Source organism: Corylus avellana, chromosome ca4 (assembly GCF_901000735.1).
Source record: "Corylus avellana chromosome ca4, CavTom2PMs-1.0".
Classification (NCBI taxonomy): Eukaryota; Viridiplantae; Streptophyta; class Magnoliopsida; order Fagales; family Betulaceae; genus Corylus; species Corylus avellana.
The window spans coordinates 34883923-34908265 of record NC_081544.1 but is presented as its reverse complement, the minus strand read 5'-3'; the positions used below and the strand labels follow the sequence as shown (position 1 = coordinate 34908265).

General features: G+C 37.0%; 4 protein-coding genes across 8 annotated transcripts; 2 read left to right on the top strand and 2 right to left on the bottom strand.

The window, feature by feature from the left end:
• Positions 1–21: 21 nt before the first annotated feature.
• On the bottom strand, positions 22–2992 carry LOC132177831 (tryptamine 5-hydroxylase-like). The gene is given in 2 exon segments (XM_059590297.1): positions 22–717; positions 2000–2992. Coding segments are annotated over 2 exon segments (1617 nt in total). The 5' UTR covers positions 2990–2992; the 3' UTR covers positions 22–90.
• A 2841-nt stretch (positions 2993–5833) lies between these two features.
• LOC132179200 (small heat shock protein, chloroplastic) lies at positions 5834–6826 on the top strand. Its single transcript, XM_059591868.1, has 2 exons — positions 5834–6196; positions 6315–6826. The coding sequence occupies exons 1-2, from the start codon at positions 5947–5949 to the stop codon at positions 6782–6784; spliced, it is 720 nt and encodes a 239-aa protein (XP_059447851.1). The 5' UTR covers positions 5834–5946; the 3' UTR covers positions 6785–6826.
• Positions 6827–8124: 1298 nt separating this feature from the next.
• On the top strand, positions 8125–12849 carry LOC132179370 (protein WVD2-like 7). Of its 3 annotated transcripts, none has more exons than XM_059592084.1 (9): positions 8125–8303; positions 9026–9574; positions 9662–10027; positions 10161–10219; positions 10341–10415; positions 11015–11117; positions 11213–11284; positions 11603–11713; positions 12341–12849. In XM_059592084.1, the coding sequence occupies exons 1-9, from the start codon at positions 8232–8234 to the stop codon at positions 12560–12562; spliced, it is 1629 nt and encodes a 542-aa protein (XP_059448067.1). In that variant the 5' UTR covers positions 8125–8231; the 3' UTR covers positions 12563–12849. The 3 variants fall into 3 exon arrangements, with proteins under 3 accessions (XP_059448067.1, XP_059448066.1, XP_059448068.1); XM_059592083.1 differs by having other exon boundaries at positions 10158–10219; XM_059592085.1 differs by lacking the exon at positions 8125–8303 and adding an exon at positions 8850–8930 and having other exon boundaries at positions 10158–10219.
• A 940-nt stretch (positions 12850–13789) lies between these two features.
• LOC132179642 (two-component response regulator ARR11) lies at positions 13790–19494 on the bottom strand. Of its 3 annotated transcripts, none has more exons than XM_059592395.1 (5): positions 18725–19494; positions 16395–16547; positions 15884–16273; positions 15624–15700; positions 13790–15000 (listed from the first exon to the last, which is right to left on the bottom strand). In XM_059592395.1, exons 1-5 carry the CDS (start codon positions 18870–18872, stop codon positions 13993–13995), a joined length of 1776 nt encoding a protein of 591 aa, XP_059448378.1. In that variant the 5' UTR covers positions 18873–19494; the 3' UTR covers positions 13790–13992. The 3 variants fall into 3 exon arrangements, with proteins under 3 accessions (XP_059448378.1, XP_059448379.1, XP_059448380.1); XM_059592396.1 differs by having other exon boundaries at positions 15893–16273; XM_059592397.1 differs by lacking the exon at positions 18725–19494 and adding an exon at positions 18558–18693.
• Between the last annotated feature and the right edge of the window lie 4849 nt (positions 19495–24343).

The window sequence follows — 24343 nt, the reverse complement described above, 5'->3', positions numbered from 1 at the left end:
AACACATGAACACTCTCCTAGTATAGGAAAACACAAGGAACTTATAAATAGACATTATTGGAAGTCTAGGAAGTGAGAACTAAAGTATGGTCAGCCCTTGAACTCATAGTGCTTGTTGGCTGTTGGCACAAGAACAATGGGAGTCTTTTTTCTGGTTGCAAGCCCAAAAACCTCACTGAGATCCATATCATCTGCACCAACCCCCTGAGGCAATGACCAATCAAAATGATACAGGAGGCGAGCCAACGCAATCTCTACTGTAGCCAACGCAAAGGAATAACCCGGACACCCTCTCCTGCCTCCACCAAATGGTAGAAACCTGAAATCCGAATCCTTGACCTCAATGTTGTTATCGGTGAACCTCTCAGGATTGAACTCCAGAGGGTTTTCCCATGACTTGGGATCCCTTCCAATAGCGTAGGTGTTGATTAGAACCCTAGTTTTTGCAGGTATTTCGTAGCCATCCAGATTGCATTTCTCCATGGATTCTCGAGGCACTAGGAGAGGGACTGGCGGACGCAACCGCATTGTCTCTTTTATCACTGCCTTCATGTAATGAAGATGTTGAAGATCGCTCTCTTCAACTGTGCCTCTGCTGGATGCTATATTTCTAACTTCTTCCTGTGCTTTCTTCATCACTGCCGGGTGTCTAGCAAGCTCAGTCATTGTCCATTCTAGTGTTGCAGCTGATGTGTCAGTTCCGGCAACAAACATGTCCTACAAAACAAAAACACAAGAAGAAAAAAGAAAAACAACTTTGCATTAGGTAACGGTACTAAACTCCTATTGCCACATTAAAAAAGACAAACAAACAAACAAGATCTGATCTTAAACTTCTTTTCCTGTTCCATGATGTGTGTACACAACATAGTCAACAAAATTAGGTGTTTACTTATTATATATAAGCATTTCCTACACTATTCTCTTATCACTTTAAGAGAATTAAGTCTCAAAAGGATTATCAAAATAATTAAAAACAAAAAAAAAACAAAAAGATTGATAATACTGGCTGCATTTTCATTCTTGCCAACAACTACAGCAAAAGAAAGTGTCAGCATGCTCTTTCAAAAATCAGGAGTAGTTGGATTAGAATTCCCGGAATTTTTTTTTTTGTAATTGTGACAGACCCCTCTGACTGGGCCATCGGAAGCCTCTCCCAAAGTCGGGATAATTTAAAAAGGAAAAAAAAATGGGGATAATTTAGTAAGTTGGTCATTAATTTAATGAATAATGTGGTGTGGTCTCAAGTCCAATACACCAAGTGTTACGAAAACAGTTCATGGTTTCAACTTTGAAGATATGGGATGAGATAATGAGATGATCATATTAGCATTTCTCTTAATTTAATAGTATCCACCAACAACACGATAATCAACATGTTCATCTTCTAAGAGTATATATATATATATATATATATATATAAATGATCCTTTTTCATTTTATTAGGAGTTATTTTATGATCTAGATTTTGAGTGTAAATATATAATGTTGTTATATAAAAAATGTTAAGTTACGTGAAAACGTATTCATATGACAATATATATATATATATATCAGCCGCCTAATTTAATATCATAATATCAAAATCACATGGTTATTAATATAAGTATATTTATCTTTTGTCTTTGACTCTTTTGTATAAAATTCTTATTGAAAAGAAAAGCTATAATATAAAAAGGTTTGGAAGCTTCATTACTCCTTTTAATTTTTCCGATAAATGTCCCTGATTAAAAATAAATAAATAAAGTACAAATTTAATAAATAAATTAAAAAGTGAAAAATGTTCCCTTAAGTCACAATAATTATAAAAAAATAAAAAATAAAAAATAAAAAGGATGAAAAATATAGAATACTAACATTGTGAATTTTTAATTTTCGAAATTATGATTGGAAAATCGCTTAGGTAACTTTTAAAATTATGATTGTATCAAAATATAATAATAATAATTTATCTTAAATTCAATAATAATTAAAAAAACCACGTATGAAAGAGAAATACCAGGACAAGAGCTTTGAGATTATCGTCTGTAATGGGCACCTCCAAGTCCTGGCGTTTTTGCACCCGAAGCAGCACATCTACGAAATCCTCCTTGCCCACCGCACCGGCCTCATCCACATGTTCTTTTATAATCTCCTCGCAAACCGCTCTGAGATCCTTCAAGTTTCTCGTCAATCTCGCTTTGTACCCACCCACCCAGTTGACCCACTCCCACTCGGGGAAAAAGTCACCCAGACAAAATCCAGCAAACAAAGCCTGTGTCTCCGTCAAAACATCCACCAAATGACGCTTCTGCCCCTCTCCCGACTTCTCCTTGAACCTCTTTCCGAACGCCACTCGGCACAGTATGTCGTTTGCCAGACCGAAGAACTGCTCGCCCAGGTCGATTTCCGATCCGGACTGACCCGATACGGAGCTCAAAAGCCGATTCACCTCTTCGTCTCGGATGAGTTGGAAGGAGCTGACCCGCTTCGTGCTGAGCAGCTCGGTGACGCAGATCTTCCTGGCTTAGCGCCAGTAGGGGCCGTAGGGGGAGAAGGTGACATCGGAGCAGCCGAAGGAGAGGTACTGGGCTGAGATGAGCTGCGGGCGGCTGGCGAAGATATGGTCGTGGGTCTTGAGGACATGCTTGGCGAGGTCAGCAGATGAGACGACGACGGTGGAGACTCGGCCGAGTCGTAGGTAGATGATGGGGCCGAGCTTGTTGGCCATGTGGGCCAGGGAGAGGTGGGGCATGTCTGTGAGGAGGTGGAGGTGGCCGATGATTGGGAGGCCTGGTGGTGACGGTGGCCTGAGTGACTTTGAGCTGCTTTGCCATTTGCTTAGGCGAAGGATTAAGAAAATGAAGGTGGCGAAGAGTAGGGGTGGGAGATAGAGGGATTGCCATTGCCAAGCGATCATAGATCCCATTTTTTCCTGCTTAATTTGGTAAAGGGTGTCAAATTCGATCAATAGCAGCAAATTAAGAAGGATGTGGATGTAGATGTACATATATATATCAGATGAAAGTGAAGCTGGTGATGAAGTGGCGTAAATGACTAAATGTAGTACGAAGGTTGATGTGACGGTTGATCATCGGTAAAATACTTAAGTAAAAAATTTAATTTATTAATTATTTCACTAATTATAACTTATTACATCCAATTTATAAATAATTTTATAGTAAAAAGTTATAAGACCATAGTATTTTGTATTAGAAAGTAATGAATGAGTTGGGATGGGTTTAAGATTATGGTTTTTTTTTTTTTTTGATTAAGCAATAAGATTTTTTCAAAAAACTCAAAAAGAATTTTCTCCAAAAACAAATGGTTGATGCCAAAATGACTGGAGCACACGAAAAAGCAGCATAGAGATAACTCTATGGGGGAGAATCTTGTGTTTTTGGGTCTCTTTTTTTAACAAAACAAGTAAATGGCTCTTGCCCTTGAATTGATGGCCATTTCCGCACTTGGGTAACGTTGCCTGCTAACTACCTCATAAATGCTCCATATCCATATGGACCATAGCCATAAGACACCGACAGAACACACTGAACAGCCACTTTCATCACAAACTCAAAAGGATAAAGTTGTGAACATACACACAAATGAATAAAGTTGCACTAATGTTTACAACAATTAATATATATATTCCACCCACCTATCTTTCTGCAATTTCCTTGAGCCCCATACAATATGATAAGATCAGAGGATTGCCGACTTTATCTACGATGATCACGCAATTAAGAATGCCATTTATAGCATTTTTGCCGTCTCGAAGTGCTCTACAGACTACAATTTGCTGCCCAAATTGTACGTTGGATGTTCTTAATTATCCAAAATTTTCACCCCATTTCTCCTCCATGCATGGCCATTGTCTCTCCTTCTCTCCTCAAGGGACATTGACCTTCTCTCTTCGATCCTCCGACCCACGACCATGGAGGAGACCTATGCCAATGTCACAATAATAATAATAATAATAATAATAATAATAATAATAGAATTTGATTTTACTATTATGTATAAAATCTCTCTCTAAAATGTGGGACTTGCAAAACGGTTTTTGTGAAAACCAGTTGTTTTACAAGCACTAGAAAGGATAATTTTGAAAAAAGAAAAAGAAAACAGAGCTCACATCACACACACACGACTAAGGTCAATAGATTTAAACTTCTTGAGTCGTAGACTCCCACAATATTTATTTATAAAGTTGTAAGAAATTTACAAATGCTACCACTTACCAAGATGCGATTGAGGACGACCGTATACATATCTACTGTTCATAATGCTAGTAGGAGGCCTCCATCTTTTGATGAGATGGCGTGTGCTAAGTCAGCTACACATGTTTGCATATACATGGCTTGTGACAACTTTTGAGAGTAACATTGAAACAAGAGCAGTTTGATATGTGTAATGACACTAAATTTCATATATAAAATTTAGTTCGGTTAGAAGTTCTAATATGTTGTAATTTGAGATGAGTTTATGGTTTAAAAAAATTAAAACAAATTATTATTGATTTTCTTTTGCTCCGAATATCTGTGTTAATCAGGGGGGCGGAGATGAATGTCCTTTCAAAAGTTTCAATTTTTCCCTTAAAATATGTTATTTTTATAAATTTGTCCCTCCAAAATAATGTTTTTGTCTCCCCTCAAATTTTTTCTTTTGATTTTACTCCCTCTTTCTTTATGAAGAACCGAAAATACCCTTCAAGTTGGAGAATTGTTTTCTCCAATTTTTTTTTTTTTTTTTTTTTTGGTGGGAATTGTCACTTTCAGCTCTAGACTTGCGCCACCTCTGTATAGGATGCAATTGACTGATTGAAAATGCAACATTTTACTGTTTTTCTGTATCAGTGACGTATTATTACAGGAGTATAATTTTGTAATACAACCAAGATAATGAAATCTTTAATATAGTTGTGTTTAGGAATAGACACTTAGCTGATGTATCCACTTCTAAATTCCATAAATAGTTGAGAGGTCCAAGATCTTTTGTATCCACTTCATATAGTTGTATTTGGGTAGAGACCCTTGGCTAATGTATCCACTTATAAATCCCAAAAATATTTGAGAGGTCCAAGATCTTTTGTATCCACTTCATATAGTTGTGTTTAGGAACATACCCTTGGTTGATGTATCCGCTTCTAAATCCCAAAAATATTTGAAAGGTCCAATATCTTTTGTACCTCTCCAATAATTATGCCTAATATAATCACATGAATAGCTACTAATTTGCTTTCTCAAATTTAATTACAACCACACTTCTAGTAAAACACTAGAACACAAAGCAAACAGAGCTTTAAAAAAAAATAATTAAAAATTAAAACTCTCGCTACACTTTTCCTTCTCTCATTTGTTATTTCATATATATATATATATATATTTCTGAATCTACATGCCTTTCTATTCACCATTTTAGAGCACTCATACATCTAATAGAAAATTTAAAAATATATGTTGTTATGAGATAACTCTTCTAAAGTTAATTTTTTATTCCCTTAATTTTTTTTTTCTTCATCCTCCTGACCTAAAAGTCTAGTTCCACCCCTGGTGTTAATAACCAATAACGCTACATCAAATTAAGATAATTTCATTATATGGCTTATATAATGAAAAGGACATTGACGTTTGAAGAATATTAAACGGTCCGTCGTTGACGGGATAACAGAAACTCTTATCAAATTGTTCATGTCGGTGTAAGTAAACGGTCTGCCGGTTTTCCCTGATCCGATGGAAGGTTTCTGGATTGCTCGAGAGAAACCAAAATCCCCTCGAAGCTCAGTGTCTTTTCTAGAAACGTCGACACTCTTCCTTAAGGCTTAAAATAATATATTAACGAACGCCGAATCCCATGTACATAAAACCTATATATTCTTTGCTTCCAGGCTCCAGGCTCCACATCTACTAAACCTTAAACACAATCCCCATTCAGGTTCTCGTCCTAGAAGCTCAGGAAAAAGAAGTAGAAATGTCTCAAGCTGTCTCAAACTTGTGTCTCTCTCTGCCTCTCCCATGTGGGAGAACCAGCAACTCTTCAAAGCCTCTATGTTCAACGCTTCCCCACTCTTTCAAACCAATTGGCAGAGGTCTAAGCCAGAACAGCATCAGGGCCGCCATGGCAGCTGGGGAAAACAGAGACAATCTTGACTATTTGCAGAGGCCCAGCAATCACCAACAATCCATCCCCAAGAAGCGAGTCAACCCAGTCGCGCCCATAGGTACTGAAATTTGACAAATATTCATTCATCCAAAATTAATAAAAAAAATGACAAATAATTGGGTACTGAAATTTTCTTTTTTCTTCTCTCTGTTTTGTTATGTGGGTGCACTGTGCAGGGTTGTGGGACCGATTTCCAACGGCAAGGACGGTGCAGCAGATGATGGACACGATGGATAGGATGATGGAGGACCCGTTCGCCTACTCCGGCGGGTGGCCGTGGCCGTTGCCGAGCGAGGGGGCAGGGTACGGCAAGGGAAGGACGCCGTGGGAGATCAAAGAGGGAGAGACAGAGTACAAGATGAGGTTTGACATGCCTGGAATGACCAAGGAGGATGTGAAGGTCTGGGTGGAGGATAAGATGCTGGTTGTGAAGGCTGAGAAGGTGCTGGAGAAGAAGGAAGGCCAGGGCAATGGCGAGGAAGAGGAGTGGTCTGCCAAGAGCTATGGCAGATACAGCTGTAGGATTGCTTTGCCGGAGAATATTCAGTTTGAGAAGATTAAGGCGGAGGTGAAAGATGGGGTTTTGTATGTAACCATTGCTAAGCCTAGCAGCCCTGGAAAAACTATGGATATCAATGTTGAATGAAAATTTCTATGATTTTATATATATCGTTTAGGTTTGTTTTTACTTTCTCCTTCGAGCAGGATTTGGATTTATAGATAATCGATTGCCTATTTGAAGAGTTTTTACCTCAATTTTTTTTTAAAAAAAGATTTTAGCATATGTTTTAGTTCTCTGTTCTGTTTTAATTGGGCCTTTGGCTATTGCCTATTGGAGATAATTTGGCAGTTTAACTAAAATTAATCCAAATTACAATTTTTTTTTTTCTTTCTCTTTTTCTATTTCTTTATGAAAAAAATTTTATGTTGTAAGATGTGAGTAGAGTTTTACCCAACCATGCTCGACCTAATCCAAGCCCAAGCCCAAGTTCGAACCCATAACAAAAGCAGAAAGAAAATAGAGAAAAGAAAAATGGAAGCAAAATCTTGGAATTTGGATGTTGACAGAGCAACATCAGTCACACTTGTTGGAGACAAAGGCCGTTGGAAAATCTCTATAATTAGAATGGGGCTGCCTGGCTTTGGTGGTTCAAATTCAAATATCAACCAAACCAATAAATATTGGCTTCATTTGTTGGATTTAGATTTTTATTAATATTTTCTTGTTCGGATACTTAACAATTTAAGTAATAAAATTATTAGAGCATTATTTGCAGCCTTACGAAAACTATTTTTTGGTTATTTTAGTGAGATAATTTGGTAAAAATGCCTAAAAATTCTAATTTTCTGCCTCACCACTTTGATGGGAAAAAAAAAAATAATAATAGTGAGTGAGCATGACTCACTACTATTAATAATGAGTACTATTCACTCACCAATTGAATAATAAAAAAAAAAAGATAAAATTTTTTTCTAAACCGGTCTGGAAGAAATATTGTTCAACTCATTTAAAATAGTGTCAAGTGTTTATAAATTTAATGTGTTTTTTAAATGTTTATAGATACTTGATATTATTTTAAATGGGTTGAAAGATATTTTCTCCGGTGTTTGAAGGAAATTTTTGTATTAAAAAAAAATGGTTTCTCTCTCCCAATTTTTTTTTTTTCCCTCCTTTAATAGTTTTTTTTAAAAAAATCTTTAAAAGAAATCTAATTAAGCAACACAATAATTAATCCTAACGAGACGATCAAAGAAATAGACGTTGGGAAATGCTTTTAATTAATTTCTAAACCATGGGGTCCAACTCACATACAAAATGTCAAAAGCTTAGCACTTTTTGATATGAGGAAAAACTTCCTAAAAAAAAAAAAAAAAAAAAGGAAAAGAAGAAATCACTGTCCAAGAAAATGAAGGAAATGAAATAAAGCCTACACATTAAAAGGCAAGCAAAAAAGCTTCCTTTTTTTTTCTGATCCAACATGAAATGGACCAGAGGGGGGAGCCTGTGATTCAAATTTAAAGCGAATATAGTAAACCAGTCTTGCATTAAGGAGAAAAGCTTTCATTGCGGCATTCTGTGTGAGAGCAAGGACATGGGTGAGTCACCGTGCCTTGTGAGATCATTCTCTCACCCTTCTGATAGTTCCAGTGAAGCCAAAAAAGAGGTCAGTGTGTGAAAGATTTTTGAAAGTTTCTGTTTTTTGGACTCTTATTTGGTGTTCAGATAATGGGTCTCACGTAATTCTTCATGGATTATAGTAGTGTAACTGCTTTTGTTTTTTTGTTACGGTCTGTTTGGGTGCTGGGAAAACGTTTGAAAATGAGAGAACACGGGGAGCTTGTAAACGGGTTGAGGTTACTATGGGCCTATGACTGTTTTTAAAATACCCAACTTTTCTTGTCGTCCCGTTTCTGGTTGGTTACGGACTTCCTGTTTGGTTCTCGGGAAAGAATGAGAGAGGAGTGGAGAGGAAATGCTTCCAAATGCTTAATAAAGGAAGCCACTGTTAAGCAATAACCACTTTCCTCTTCCTTCTTTAATCCAAGAACCAATGTAAATTTCTGGTTCTCTTTTGTGTTCCCAAATCACAATTATGTGCATTTTTTCCTTTCCTGTCTAGCATACACTCCACCAATGAGGCTCTGGACAGGCTTTTGTTGTAATATATATTCTTTGGCGTTTCATTGTTAATTACCGTTTCATGGCTCTTCTCTGGAAAAATTCTTTAGTTTCTACTATCCTGCATCACCACATACAGTAGCAAGCAATTGATGGGATTTAAATGTCACGGGTATCTAGCATTTTTTTTTTCCCTTAATTTGTCTTTGCACATATATCTACTTTATTTTAGGACTTCCTGAGAAAATTAATTAATTTTAATTGCAGGGTGACCCCATTCGTGCTCTAGGAGAATCAATCTCTTTTGGGAGGTTTATGTCAGAATCCTTGGCCTGGGAGAAATGGTCAACCTTCTCTCACAATCGTTACTTGGAAGAAGTTGTGAAATTTTCTAAGCCAGGTTCTGTTGCTCAGAAGAAAGCCTATTTTGAAGCTCATTACAAGAAAAAAGCTGCAGAGAGAGCAGCAGAATTGATTGAGGAATCAAATGCAGCAGCTCCTAATGTTTTTGAGCCAGAGACTAGGGACAAACATCATGATGACTCTTTCATGGATTCAGAGTTGGTGAAAGCAGAAGGCCAACAGTCCATTGATGAACCACATGAGGATGATGCCCCTAATACTGCAGTCGATTATTCTGCTGGCGTGAATGGGTGTAATCCTAATATTGGAGAACTGGAAACTACGAAGGTGGAAGCAGACGAAGATGTTTATATGGTGGATGATCCTACTCTGCTTGAAAATTCAAAACAAATTGAAAAAGTTGAAGACCACCAAAAGATTTTGGTCGCCCAAGAGGAGAAGAAACTCAATAAGGTTGTTGAGTTATGCTTTGTTTCTTGTTTGTAGTATGTGTACTCTATCTAACACCACTCATCTACCACTTTCTTATTTATATTGCAGCAATCTGCCAGTAAGGAGATTCTGGCTTCACCAAGCAAGAAAAGACAAGTGGATTCTTCTTTGAAGTTATCAACTCAAAGAAGAGCACCCAAGCTCCCATTCTCTCCTGCCAAACGAATGACTGCTAAGCGACTCCACAACGGAAATAGTGGTGCTGCAGAGAGTAAGAGGACAGCAGGAGACCTAGCTGACAAAAAGAGATTGACTGTAAAATCAGTTCACATGTCAATCAATTTTGCTTCTTCTACTGGCAAAACCCGTAAAACACCACCTCGAATTATTCAAGAGGTTGGAAGCACAAGAATTGATACAACTTTATTCAACACATCCCAAGACAGTTTAACTCCCTTACGAACTTCGACTTGGGTATTTACTTCTGTTATTCACGTACTTTTAATTTATCCATCATTCACCCTGTTTCCTTTTGGACACCTCTGAGTGTTATTTTTACGAGGAAAGATCTGTTAACATGCCTAAGAAGAGTTCTTGCACACAGCAGGCATCTGGTAATAAGTTAATAAAGCAACCCTCAGTAAAGCCCCAGTCAGAAGATCGAAGGTATTTTGCCAGTATCTCAATTTTTTTTTTTTTTTTTTTAAAAAAAAACTTTCCATCTTGCTACATGCCCACAAATTCTCTGCTCCTTACACTGACCGGATTATATAATTGTCAACTACAGGACTAGAACACTACTTAACAAGTCAGTTTCAGGAGGAATAGCAGGGGAGGGGAAAGGGCACTCTCTCTCTATGGAGTAAGGGGTTTTTTTTTGTGGCATGAATCACTTTAATGGTTCATGTTTGTACGTCATTGGATTACCACCTAAAGTTATCCTGCTTTTGCTAATTTGCTTTTCAGAAGCTAGTCAATTTAGCACATTGATCTCATTTATTGCACATGGAGCACTGTTATATTTAACCAATTTATTTCACCATTTTTATTACTAAATTAGTTCCCTAGGTTTCGACCATGGTGCAATCTTATCACTTACATTTTTACTGACCACAGAACTCACTGTAGAAAATGGTCAACCATTGCATTATCCTACGCATATTCTAAATGATATTAAGAATAACTTTCATTGGTACGCTCCTTTCCCGATGTCATTTCAAATGGGACCTAAAATTTAAAATTTCATGTTACAAAGACACTATATATATATATGAAAATTTTAGATAGTATCGTGCTAATACTTGATCGAATGTCATGTTTATACTTGATAAATATATTAATTGATTTGCAGAGGGAACTAAAATGGAACTAAAATGGATAGTTACCAGGATAGAGAGGTATTTTGTAACGTTTTCATTGAGGAAACTTGTAGATTATTCTCATAAAATGTTTGTGTGGCAGCTACTCAAAATCCTCAACTATAAGTGGAATCAAGGCACGATCTCCTACTGTATCCTCTCCATTTACTTTCAGGAGTGAAGAAAGAGCAGCAAAACGTAAAGAGGCAAGCATAATCCAGTAGTTTTTGTTGACTCCTTGTCATGTCATGATTTATAATTGTGTCAACACTTACATATCTTTTTGCATTTACTATGCCAGTTCTTTCAGAAGCTGGAAGAGAAACTAAATGCCAAGGAGGCAGAAAAAGTGCAGCTGCAATCAAAACCTAAGGTTAACCGTATAATGTTACTACAGTGTTAGCTAGGTGGTTTGAAGTCTCTACAGAAAAAGAAAAGAAAAAAGAAAAAGAAAAAAAAAAAAAGAAAGAAAAAAAGGAAAGAAAGAGTGAATAAGAAATGATGTATTGAGGGGCTAACAAAAAAAAATGCAGATATGCGTTGAGGGGTCCAACTATGTGAATTGACTGGGGGATTATTGCATGAGTTGCCCTGTTGATTTGTTGTAAGCCTTAGCCTATAACACATGACTTCAGGGTCATTTATGTTTTCCAATACTCTTAAATTTTTTTTTTCTCTCAATTTTATGCAGGAGAAAGCACGATTTGAAATTGAAAAATTGCAACAGAGCAGTGACTTTAAAGCCAAACGGAATGAAGATTCAAATCATGGATCACAATTGCATAGTAGCCCCCTGAAGAAGGTAATATGTATCTTCTTAATTTGGCTCTCTATGATGCAGAATTTCTGTATTGGGTTTAAAACATACATTAAATATGCCGTAAATGCCTCTTTAATATCTGGAAAGGTTCTGCTATCAGTTTATATTGAGAGGTACTGAGCACTGTAAAAATGTGAACTCAAGGATGGTTTGTTATATTAGCCTATTATGTCAGTTCGGATGGTTGCTACTTTGTCAGTTCTTTTTATGCTAGTTGTTTCTGGTGGGTGGAGACCGGAGAAATACAGGTTTCTTATATCGATATCAGCCTATTGTGTCAGTTTGGATGGTCTCTATTGTTCCGTTTTATATCTCATTCTTTCTTTCTATACTATTTGTTTCTGGTGGGTAGAGAGATACAGCTTTCATATATTGAATATTTTTAACATGCAGCACGACCATTTGGGGTTTGGGGCATGACAGGCTCTTTCTCCACAGACACCCTCCTCAAATGGTTTTTAAACTTTTGGATCTTGTCATAGTATTTGTTTTTCTTACCTTTCTATTTTAGGGAGGGCATAGAGGCCAAGTTTTGTGAGTGAATTTTTATTAGATGTTTATCCAATCAGTCACTGAAAAGAAAAAGAAACGATCATTCATGTCTTGCAGAATCCAGTGACACCACCTCAACCACCAAAACTTGAAAGAAAGCCAACTCTCAGCACAGTCAGGGACTCAAGCTCTCGGCCTCCTCGGAGGCCATCAGGCAGAAACGATAGCTCTAACTCTAAGCATGTGACGGAAAAAGTTAATCAAACCGCAATTCGTTCAATCACTTCACTTCCTAAGAACAATGCGCATGAGAATGCTTCTCCAAATATTCAGCATTAAGTGCCTACAGAAGAGAGCAAGATGTTTCATATAAGCATGTGTGAACTTCTGTGTTAGAGTTCCGATTGTCCAGCTGGTGACAGCCTTCTTGTAATTAATTACACATTATGAAGAGAGTATTAATCTTGTGATGGCAATGGGATTTTTGTGTTGAGAGCTTCTTTTAACATCAAAGCGGAGTAAAATTTTGTAGCAGTTTATTTCTTTCTTTTTTTTTTTCCAGTGCAGCAGTGCTTGTTTCCTTTTGTAGACGTGTAGGAGATGAGTTTTGGAGGTAGATTAGTTCAAGCATATTTGTAATGAGACTAGCATTGGTGCTTGTTTGGGTTGGTAGCATGTGCAATTAATTTTAGTTTATGGTAATTATTAGTGCTTAACCTTGAATTAAGATAAAATGTCTATATTACCATGTGACCCAAAACTTTGGTCCCAACCAACTAAAAGCTACATCCTGACTGAATTCTCAGAATTATTTGGGCATAAAAAAGGGGTTGCTTGGAAAGTGCAAAAACCAGCCACTGGCTTATTTGAAATTCAGAGGTGAGTATGCCAGGATGGGGACCAGTTCTGTACTTTGCAATGCCAGCAGTAGAGTGGTATGATTAGTGGACTAGAATCCGCAGAGACCAAATAATAAAAATCAGCTGTCTACAAGGGTAATACTGGTCTTTTTTTTTTTTTTTTTGTACATAAGAAAACTTGCTTTTTGTTTTTTGTTCTCAGAATTTGAAAAGGAAAATGACGTTTGTGCCCATATAGTCCCCTAGATAGCTTGATGCAGACCAAGTTGAGTTTGATGAACTTTAGAAGTAGTTCTCAAGAGTCTAGCTCGGAATGGCAAACGAATGGCGTGTCCAACCCGAAACCATTTTAAGACGTGAATGCCCTGAAATCATTTTAAGACGTGAGGCATTCAATTAGTATGATGGTCGCACCTCGTTCGAACAAATAATAAGTTCGAGATATCCGGTTGAAAGACCTGTCAAACCTTGTTCGAACAGAAGTATTCATTGAAGTTTCATCGCGATGGTTGTCCAAACAACTTAGTAGCTTCATCCGAACAAGATCGCGACCTAGTTTTGGGAAGAGTTGTTAATGTTGTTTTGTTTAATTTTGCGATCCACTGCTCTGCATAGATAATGACCTTTTTGTACATGGACTTGAATTTTTTTTGTGTTTTTTGTCTTAATCATACATACATACAGAAAACTCCTAATGCTTGATGCATGTTAAGAACTCAACTTCAACAAGCAAACTTATTATGCTAAAAGTTCGACACCACTCCTATTATACAAGTTACAACATCCAAGGAAACTGGTCAGGAAAATAAGATCCCAATCCATAAAGTTGGAAGTGGTCCATGTAATATTGGTTGCATAAGAACAAAGGATCCTCTCTTCCTGCGAGATGTGCAGAAGGGCAGAGCATGGTCACGATAAAAATAGACCTTGATCAACTATAGAATACTCCGGTGGGTCAAAGGGACACTCAGTGTCCGAAGTCAGTGTGTCACACAAATAGATAGGGAATTCGGCGATGAAGCCTGGATCAATGTAGTCAGTAAACTCTACATTAGGGAGACCAAAATTCATGCTGTGGCAATCACCTTCAAGCCAACAAACTGTCAGGTCCTCATTGAATGGCTCAAAAGTTGAGTCAGTTGCTGATATCAGGTTTCGTTGGCAAGACTCAAAGTCAGTAATGCAACTCAGATTGAAGCCCTGCGGTTTCATGCTTGATATTGCAGTGGAAATGGGCTCAAAAGATTGATGCTTTACCATTTGGCTCTTGGATTGAACAGGAAAACTGTCGAATGCACTTTCCTTTGGACTGAGAATGCTCATATGATTGCTACTGTACTGAGGATATAAAGGTTTAATTTTTTCAGGGCCACATATTTCTCTTCCTGTCATAGAAAGCCCGGAGGTAATTGATGAAGCAGATTGTAATGGATCATCAATTTGGATGTGATTGTGTATACCAGACGGCGGCAGCTGGCTAAAGCCATCTTCCAACTGAAGAAGTGGCTTATGTTCTTCTTTGAATTGATTTTCAGGAGCTTTGCTCCACGAGTACGGTGCTGGGATGGCAGCAAAGTTCACTTCTGAATCCAGGGATCCAAAAGAATGATCAAAACTCATCTGTGTCCTCATGTCCTGAGGATCAGGAAGATCAGCAGTCAAGGTTCTTTTGGTCTCTGAAACAACTCTCTTTAAATCACCTTCATGGTTTTTGCTATCCACATCCTGAGCAAAGAAGTTATCGCCAGAAAATTGGTATCTGCCATTGGGAACGTCATTTTGGTTCCCGTTGATTGAACTCTGAAGGCCAAAACTTCCAGCAGGATCCTTCGAAGGCAAATCTGATAGCTTTATCCCACCCAAAGAAGCTTTCAGGTCATTTTCTTTCTGCAACCGACTCAAGTAGAGGCGGTACTTCTGCAAAAACAAACATTTCTAAATGAAAATCCCACTATGTTCGAAATGATTGACCATCACATAACACTTTCCTCTATCATTTTGACCATCTTCTAATAAGAAAAGAGTTCATGTGTTTAATTCAATACGTATCTGTGTTTGCTGTATAACTGAATAGTGCTAGAGGTGGAAGGGTTGCTAAAGTTTATGTGAAACTAGAGACGGAACTGCCTTAAAATTGGAGATGCGATGAAACAAGATAGAATTTCAATCAAGATTTCAGCATATGTAAAACAAAAATGGTCATAAAATTTGATTGTATATCCAAAAGAGGGATGCGACACTCATTTTCTTTACACACATATATTTCCAAAAAATCAGATATATAGAACTGTCAAAGTTTGTCATCATATACATATGACTAATGAACCAAACACACACACATAAGTTAGTACTTCCAGAAATTCTTGGCAACTATAGCACCAGTAGGAAAAGCAGTGAGTTGTGCACATATATAAGTTAGTACTTCCAGAAATTCTTGGCAACTATAGCACCATTAGGAAAAGCAGTGAGTTGTGAAAAGCCTACTTGATAATGACTTTCAGCCATTGTCAGGACCAAGAGTTAAAGAGCGAGGGATCTACCTGCAAATGACTAGCAACATTTTCTCTAGTCAACCATGGCACATTCATCAAGTCGAGTATTTTTTTGGGGCCAACCTCTGCCAAACAGAAACTATATGTGATGACTCTGTTGAAGCAAAGATAAAGATAGCAGAGCAGCTATGTGATTGACGACCATATAAAGACCTATAAACAGTAACAATCCAACTTGATATTTGTTCTTTTTTTTTTTTTTTTAATTCACATGTTGTATAAATAAACTCTATGACTGGAGCTTATACCGTACTTACTATCAAAGCCAATTTGATTTACAGCTTTGACAAATTTCTGATGAAGGTCAACCGACCAAACTACTCTGTGTTTCTTTGTAGACGAATGATCACCAATGTCATCGTGCTTGTTTTCAAAATCTTTTCTCTTCTTTACATAAGCCAGATCTTCACCGCAAAACATGTGCCCATCATCAGAAAGTTCTGACCCATTTCTTGATATCTGAATGCCATCATAGCTGTCATGGCTCTCAATATCTCTGATTTCATGTATCTTCTTTCTGAAGACATGCTGCCATATGTTCCGGAGTTCTTTCATCCTTATGGGCTTGAGGAGATAATCACATGCTCCATGCTGAACCCCTTTCATAACACGACTCGTTTCACCATCAACAGACATCACTTTGCAGGTTAATAAAATGCAACTAGTTAGAAGTAGGGATTCCAGTGGATGGGAATAAAAACATAGAAGAAATTTTAGCATGTTAGATAAAGTTTGATATATTAGTGGTAGAGAACTGACTTAGAACAGGAAGATCCATCTCAAGTCCAACATGCTCAAGAAGTTTAAAGCCATCCATGTCTGGCATGTTAACATCGCTGATTACGATGTCATACCCATCTTTCCTTTCTCGAAGCAATTTTAAAGCTTCTCTTGCTAAGCCACACGTAGTGACTGAAAAAGAAAATAATAATAAAAGTTGTCAGAATGGATTTAAATTTTTGGAAGATGCTATTGTGGAGTTGATTGATCAGCTGTGTCAAAAAAGCAGAAGTCATCCTGTGCAATAAAATTCATTCAAACCACAAGTGGCATTGTAACATGGACATAAGAAGAAAATTCACCTCTCTTAGATCAGTTAATAGTTATGTTTCAATTTTTTTAAGTCAACCATTCTCCTGCAAATAAAAGCCTTTGCTATCTTGTTTTTCTTATCATACATGAGAAACAGATAAGACAGGAACTAAGTTTCATATGATTGAAGGAAATGACAATATGCTGAGTACATAATGACTGGAAGGAAGATATACAAGAGACCTAAAATACGGTTTTCACAGTATGAAGTAATACATTATTGGCTAATCAGGAGAAAAGACAAATAGGGATGGGATGCTAGAAAGACCCATTGTGTGGCATGACTTGGAGAAATATTCAATAATATTGGTCATTTGAGGCATAAAAGAGATAGGTAATGACTTTGAAGGGCATACAAGAAGTTATGATAATGTCTGATAAAGGTCTCTGACAGCACTAGTTGATCCAAAAGAGAAAACACCATTGGAAAAATGAACTACAAAGAAGCTTGAAAATCCAATACGAATTTTCACTCAAATGGTATCAGAGCAGATGGCTCTGAACAGAATTAGTATCGTGAACATATTTATGAAGCCAACTCTGAGGCTGAAAAGCAACTTATCCAAGACAAGTTGAAATTAATTTAAGTTTGACGTGCACTTAGGCTTGACCAGATTGCACTCAGCCATGTTCAAGCTTGGCCATAGTAGGTATGCCTGAGCACAAGCTTCTTTTTGCCAAAAACTATTGTCCATTCACCTAGCATTACACGCATGTTTGTCAGAACAACACTCTTACGGCTATGAGTACCAATTACCCTTCCAACACACCACAGAAGTTCATTCAATTCTTCATCAGATCTTGATACAGTATTATCACTTATAAGACTGTCTTTTTATGGTGGTTTGGTTTTGATCCGTGTCTTAATGGCTAAATTTATTAAGGCTGCACTTTACTGACCTCACATGTTCACAAACCTGCTCAAGGAATCTGGTTTTGCCCAATTGTGACTGGTGAAAATTGAGCTTGAAGTCTTATTTTCAAATTTGCCTCTTTGATGACAAGCTGAGTAGCGTACTAAGCACATGCAGGTACTTAGATTATCAGCCTCTCAAGAGGTAAGACAATTGAGTAAACTGAAATACATGCTGCGTGTTCTCATCCTTAAATTCAAGAGAATGACCTACGCAGGGTCTAGGTTCAAGCCATGCTTGATTGGAAAAAGGCCTTTTGCACTTCAACTAATATAGATAAGAATCATATAAGTACCCTAGCACAGGCACCAAAGAAAGCCCTAGTTACCCTAAATCAACACCTTTCAGAAACTTTTCTCAAGAAAAAAGTTGCAAACAACAGCTTTCACTTCCTCCGTCATTAGTATCCAAAATTAACGTGCACATAAAATCTTACACCACAATTATGCTATAGAAAAATCGATCTTTTACCTAACCTGAACTGCTTTCCTTTCATATTGAGAACAACTATCCCTAAATGCCGGGATGACTGTGCATTAGCTAAAAATCTAGCACACCTAGTTCATCTATGTCTCCATTTTGGTAGGTTCATTAAAGCATACAATCATCTCAAATCAGAAATCCGGAAAAACACGTATCAGTAGTGTTTCTGAAGATGTACTATTTGATTAACACTGATCAATTTTAGTATCAATTTCCATTAATGAAACTAACAATTTGCAAATAAAAAGCCTCAATTAACACAGCTAATTCACAAAAACAATAATAAAAGCATCCTTAATCTCTCCACTTCTATGTCACTTTCACCGTTATGCATCCTTAACACCTGCAATAAAATATGAGCTATGAATTTAACATGCACTTCTAACACCCAAGAAAACATAGAGAAATAACACACGAAAACAATGAAACATACCAAGAAGCCATTACACCTCGAATTAACGCATAATTTGAGAAACCCACCTCGAAACCAACAAATATTAGCAAAAGAAACTACCTAATCTACAAAGTGCCGAAGTAAAACCAACGCAGAGAATATTTAGCAACGCAGGAACAGTAGCAAATAAGCAAGTGGGTGCGCACCTTCGTATGAGCACTTCTTAAGCATCTTTTCAAGGATTTTGAGCCACGTGGGATCGTCATCAACGACGAGAACACGAAGACCGGCCGGGAACGATTCGTTCCTCGGAGAAGAAAAGCCGTTCTCCATTGAAGGAGCTGAAAAACTCATATTGAAGTGTACGGGGAGATTGAAGTGGTGGGAAGGAGAGTGGCTCCGAAAGACAAGAAAGAGACTACAGGGATCAAAGTTCTCGACTTTAAAAATAATGGGTTTCTTTGGATTTTAAGGGAAGCACCCAAGAGAGAGAGACTGAAAGAAAGAGCGAGAGACCACCAACGAATATTGGCGCCGGCTAGCTAACGGTCACTGTGGCGCACGTTAGCCTCTTTCACCTTTCGGTTTGGGTCTCTCTCCTTTCCAAGAAAAAAAAAAATTGTTTCATTTATAGTGCCGATAAAAGAGTGTGAAACAGACTAACTTTGAGAAATCGAAGGGTAGAATCTGGCCTACCCAAAGAAAGAAAGAGCCAGAAGAATTTTGAAGGTCTTGGGTGAAAGAATGTTTGAACGAAAAAGGGCACTAAATAAATGACAAATATTGTCGAGGCAGTCCTAAATCCTAATTTGTACAAAGGTTGTTTGTACTTGTCAACAGGGGATCTTCTGCTATTCCTTTTTCCCAAGAGGAGGGAGAAGAAATAATTGTGAGAGTTGAGGGAGAGAGACTTTTGTTCCAAGTTGAGAGTTCAATTGTCTGAGCAGGGAGCCTAAGCAATGAACTCCAATAGGGAGCCCATGCCGCCTAGATAAGAGGGAACAGAATTCATTTCAGTTCAAACGAACGGAATGGTATTTCGTTAGTTATTGCAGACAGCTATTTTTGTTATTTTACTTTTTGAATGAATAAAAGTATTCTTCTACTATAACTAACTGAATATTATCTGAAAATGAAATAGAGAGAATCTTAATTCAAATAAGAGAGCGATTCACTAGAACCGTGATAATGTTGTAAAAGAAGTGTCCGGACCGCCAGGGTGCGGAGCCCACCAATCTAGATAGGTAGGGAGTTCACTTATCCTTTTACATTAGTAATGTAGGACTGGTCAACTAATTTTACCCAATCCAAATTCATGTAAGGACTGCCTATAAGTCCTTAGTCCTCTTCCAAATCGTACATTCCTAGTGGGGAGTCACCACCATTCACCAATGAGTCTGATTGGAAATAAATGTTTAAGTAAATGGGTTTGATCCAAGAAAGAATGTGGAGTAGGAAGAAGGTCAGATACTTAAAAAATAAAAAAAATAAAAAAATTCTTACTTTATTTATTTTATTGAGCATCATAGCCATCAAGTTCCATGCCTCTTTGTAAGTCTTGACCATTAACTTTAAACATTTTGAGAGCGAATTAGCAACCAACTTCTAAATTCTTAGTTGATTGATTTGAAATTCAAGTGCCAAATCACTTAGCAGTGAGACTTATCATTTTGGTTTTAGAACTTGGACTGAGAATCAAAACGAATAACTTGTAGAATGGAACCAGACCTAAAATGGAATATTTTCGGGTTTCCCTAATTGCCAGAAAGAATATAGAGAAAATATTCCATTACAGGTCTGGTTGGTCAATTCCATGGGTTTCCCCAATTGCCAAAAAGAAGAAAAGAAAAAATTAGACAAAACATTGATCGGATTGGTCAATATCTTTGGATACCAGAAAAAAAAAGTTCCAGTCCACTGCTATAGAACATCAAAAAATACACAAGGAGGAATTAATATTTGCTGATTGGCCAACTGTTCTTCTTTACTCTTTGTTATGATTTTTAAAATATTAAACATGTTCTCCATAAATTCTCATTATTATTATTATTATTTTTTTTTGAAAATGTATTTTTAATATAATCTCCTCAATAGTGCTACTCCATTTAGACTCTAAATTGGGATCTCATATTATAATGATGCACCCCACAAAAAAAAAGAAAGGCTGCAAGGCTCACCTACTCTGTCCACGCTGCTTGGAATTGATAAGTCCTAAAACCCTACGTGGGTATCTGAATTACGTGCAATTCAAGCACACAAAAAGAGAAGATAAACAATGTGAAGTTGTTATATATGGATGAAAATTATGGTGCATGGGCAGGTGGGAATGCATTTGAGAGACAAGAGGAGCATTGGTTGGACAAGCCCAGAAGCATTTGAAGTTGGAGATGGATTATGTTTCCATTGGGACAAGCTGAGATGGATGATGTAAAGAACCTTCTCCACTGTTTTGACTAGCTTTTTGTTGTGGTGATGAGGCAAAGAACGGGTGAAATATGTTGAAGGTCACCGCAGAGAGCCAGTAATTGTTTGGAAAGCTTTAAGAGACATAAAATAATAGAAGTGGAGCAAGGAAAGTTTATGATATTGGTTGATGCCCAATAATTGATATAATTTAAAGAGTCTTTTGTGTACTTTGGTGAGTGAAATTCCTTTGAATATTGTAGTGCTCAATGGTACATTAGATTATACAAACAAAAAACCAACCCTCAACCTCTTCTTGTCAACTTGTCTTTGGACCCATAAAGGCTTATACAACACGCTCCAAACTCAGGAGACAAAACATCCAATTGTCAGCTCAAATTTGCACCCTTACTCTGCACTTTATCCGTGCATTGGGCCGTGCTTTTCACGCTTTCATGCTGTCACCTTTTGATTGAGATTCCGTACAATATTAGATCTACCACGGCTATACCATAAATTTTATTTTGGCCATTGGTTTTTAAATCAACGCTCCTAGAACTGCCATGCAAAACACAGCTCATTTTCACTCCCTTGCTTCTCTCTCTCCTCTCTGCCATCGTCACTTCTCTCTTTGCTCGTCATCATCTGACTAGACCACCCCAGTTGCCAACGGAGTAGTTTGGGCACTCCCAACTAGTCGAATTGAAAGTGGCCAAACCACCTCCAACTTTTAAAGAAAGTAGTCAAACTCTTCCAATATCCGAAGGGGAAGCAATATCCACGGCTATATATATAAATATATATAAGGTGAATTCCCAAAAAATTATTTTTTTAAATTTTGCCTCTGCACATCAAAAGTACAATCATCCTTATGGCTTGTGAGTTGAATACTGTACAAATAATTTGTACTTTCATTTGAAATTGAGAAGATCATGTTACATTTTGTAATTTGTGAATTTGGATTCTCTCAAATTTTTTTTAAAATATGAGATTGTAGATTTTAAAATTTGACTTTTTCATTCCATCTCACAGTATGTTACATACTTTTGCCAACTCAACAGTATGTGTGTTACTGTTGAGTTGGCAAAACATGTTGGCGTGTCGGGTTTGTGTCAACCCATTTATGCTAAACCCGGACACGACACATTTTCTTAACGGGTAACACGACACATGTAATTCATTTAGATAAACATATCGTATCAGATTGACATGACATGACCCATGAACACGTTTAAAGTCATTTTACCAAAATGGAAAAATTCTAGCAACCAAACAAGAAAAAATAATATATATATATATATACCGCGAACCTGCAGGTTGACAAGACCCGACATGTTTATTAAATGTGTCATAAACAGATAACCTGTTTACAACCCGAATTTGTTTAACCTAAACTCTAACCCTAAAATTACGTGTCGTGTTCGTGTCGGGTTCGTATTTCATGAGTTAAATTGCCAATCCTAGTTACTAAGGCAAGTAACTTTAATTTTTAACATATCAAACCCACTTATCTTGATAACAAACAAACATCTACATTTGTTTGGATTGTTATATATAATGGAGAGCTCAATCCATAATCTGTTACCTAAACAAATGATGGTCACACTAATAGCATAATGATTCATGCCCCCAAGATCAAGAATAAGAAAAAATTACCAATAAATAAATAAATCACGTTGTAGAATATCATTGATGGAAGCAATTCACAAAATCTAGAAAATAGCTAATCATTGTCAACAAATGAGGCCACTACACCCCACCCCACAAAGGCAAAATAAAGATTGCCCTAGGCCGCCAGGCTGAGGCCACGACACTGCCAATTTGGTCCCATTTAAACAATGACTTCTTTGCGCCAATCATCACTTGATTATGTTTAATGACCAAGGAGAGAGTGTTTGCTTGCGCACTTTGTGGCACACACATACTACATTATTATATATATATATATATATATACATATATATATATTAACGGCTGAGCATTTGGGATGGTGATTTAAGCATGAATAACACCCCCAGGCTCCTTAGTGGATGTAACCCATTTTCCATTTTTCGTCTCTTATTAGAGTAATGTCGGTGTACTTACTTTTTATGTATTATTTCTCATTATTTATTTGTCCCAGGTGATATTGCTGGTACAGGTTTTAACTTTGAGCAAATAGGGGTTTAAAGTTTTGGAGTCTGCCTTTTGAGGGTGGGGTAGAGGAGCTAGGGTTTCTGGTAAAACCCAATGGCCCTGAAAGGAAATTCCCACTCAAAAATTCTTTATATCCAAAGAGAATTGTTTAGTTGAAGAGAGAGTGAGCATGATTGGTGACTAACAAATGGGAGGATGAACTCCATGCAACTTCTCTTCAGTGGGGTGTATCTTTTTATTTGTTTATTTTAAAGTTAGAATATGGCTCTGCCTTAATGCTTTCCTATTATGCTTTGCCACGACTCTTGTTTCTTTACCTGTTTATTCTTTTTTCTTTTTTTTTTTAATTCTTCACTAACCTCTTACTCCTCCCCTCCCATGAAGTTCCTCAACAAAAATGCAATCAGAGATAATTTTATTAGACTATTATTGGGCCATCCAAGCAAAATGGGGAATAATAGAACCTATTTGGCTTTTTATCAGAAAATTTGGGCCATCCAGGCCCAACATATTCATGTTTCCAAAAGCTTTGTATTTGAAACAGCCACATCTACCTACTTTCGCATTGTTATCATCAAAATAACCCTTAAATCTGAGCCATCCAAGCCCAACATCCATCCCTTTCTTTTGTATCTATCTCTCTCTTTAATTGTTTAATGTTATGTTTCCTTGTCAATATATATATTAAGAAATAGGAAGCAGCATGCCAACTACCTAAATTAACCCATTTAACCTTATTGAACCACATATCACCTAGTTTAAGCTATCCAGCGAGTTTTCTAACCCATTAATCCAAGGGGTTCCTTAAGGATGCATACAAGGGATTTTAAGATATCTGATGAAGTTAAAGAACAAAGAATTAAGAAATAAGCATAATCTTTTGCTTGCAGTTAAGGGGATTAGAGTGTACATCCACCGTTAAAAGGAACAGATACCAAGTAAATCTCACAAGGTACTCAATAGGTACCGTAAGCACCTAATCCATCAAAATCCTTCAAGCAATTCTACTTGAAAATAACTGTTGCCAAACATCAGCAAATCTTTTTCAATTGTTTCAGAACATCTCAGCCACCATTCCTGATGCGCAAGTTTAAGATCAATGCTGCATATTTATCATCTAAACAAAACCAGTTTAAGAACTAATGGGGGGCCTCTTGGTAAAAGAAAATGATTATGGAATTCGCTATTGATTTTTTTTTTTTTTTTTTTTTGGCCTTCATTGGAATTCAAGAAGAAAAAGTTTAGAATAACATAAATTTAAACCATGACTTTTGGCATATATCACG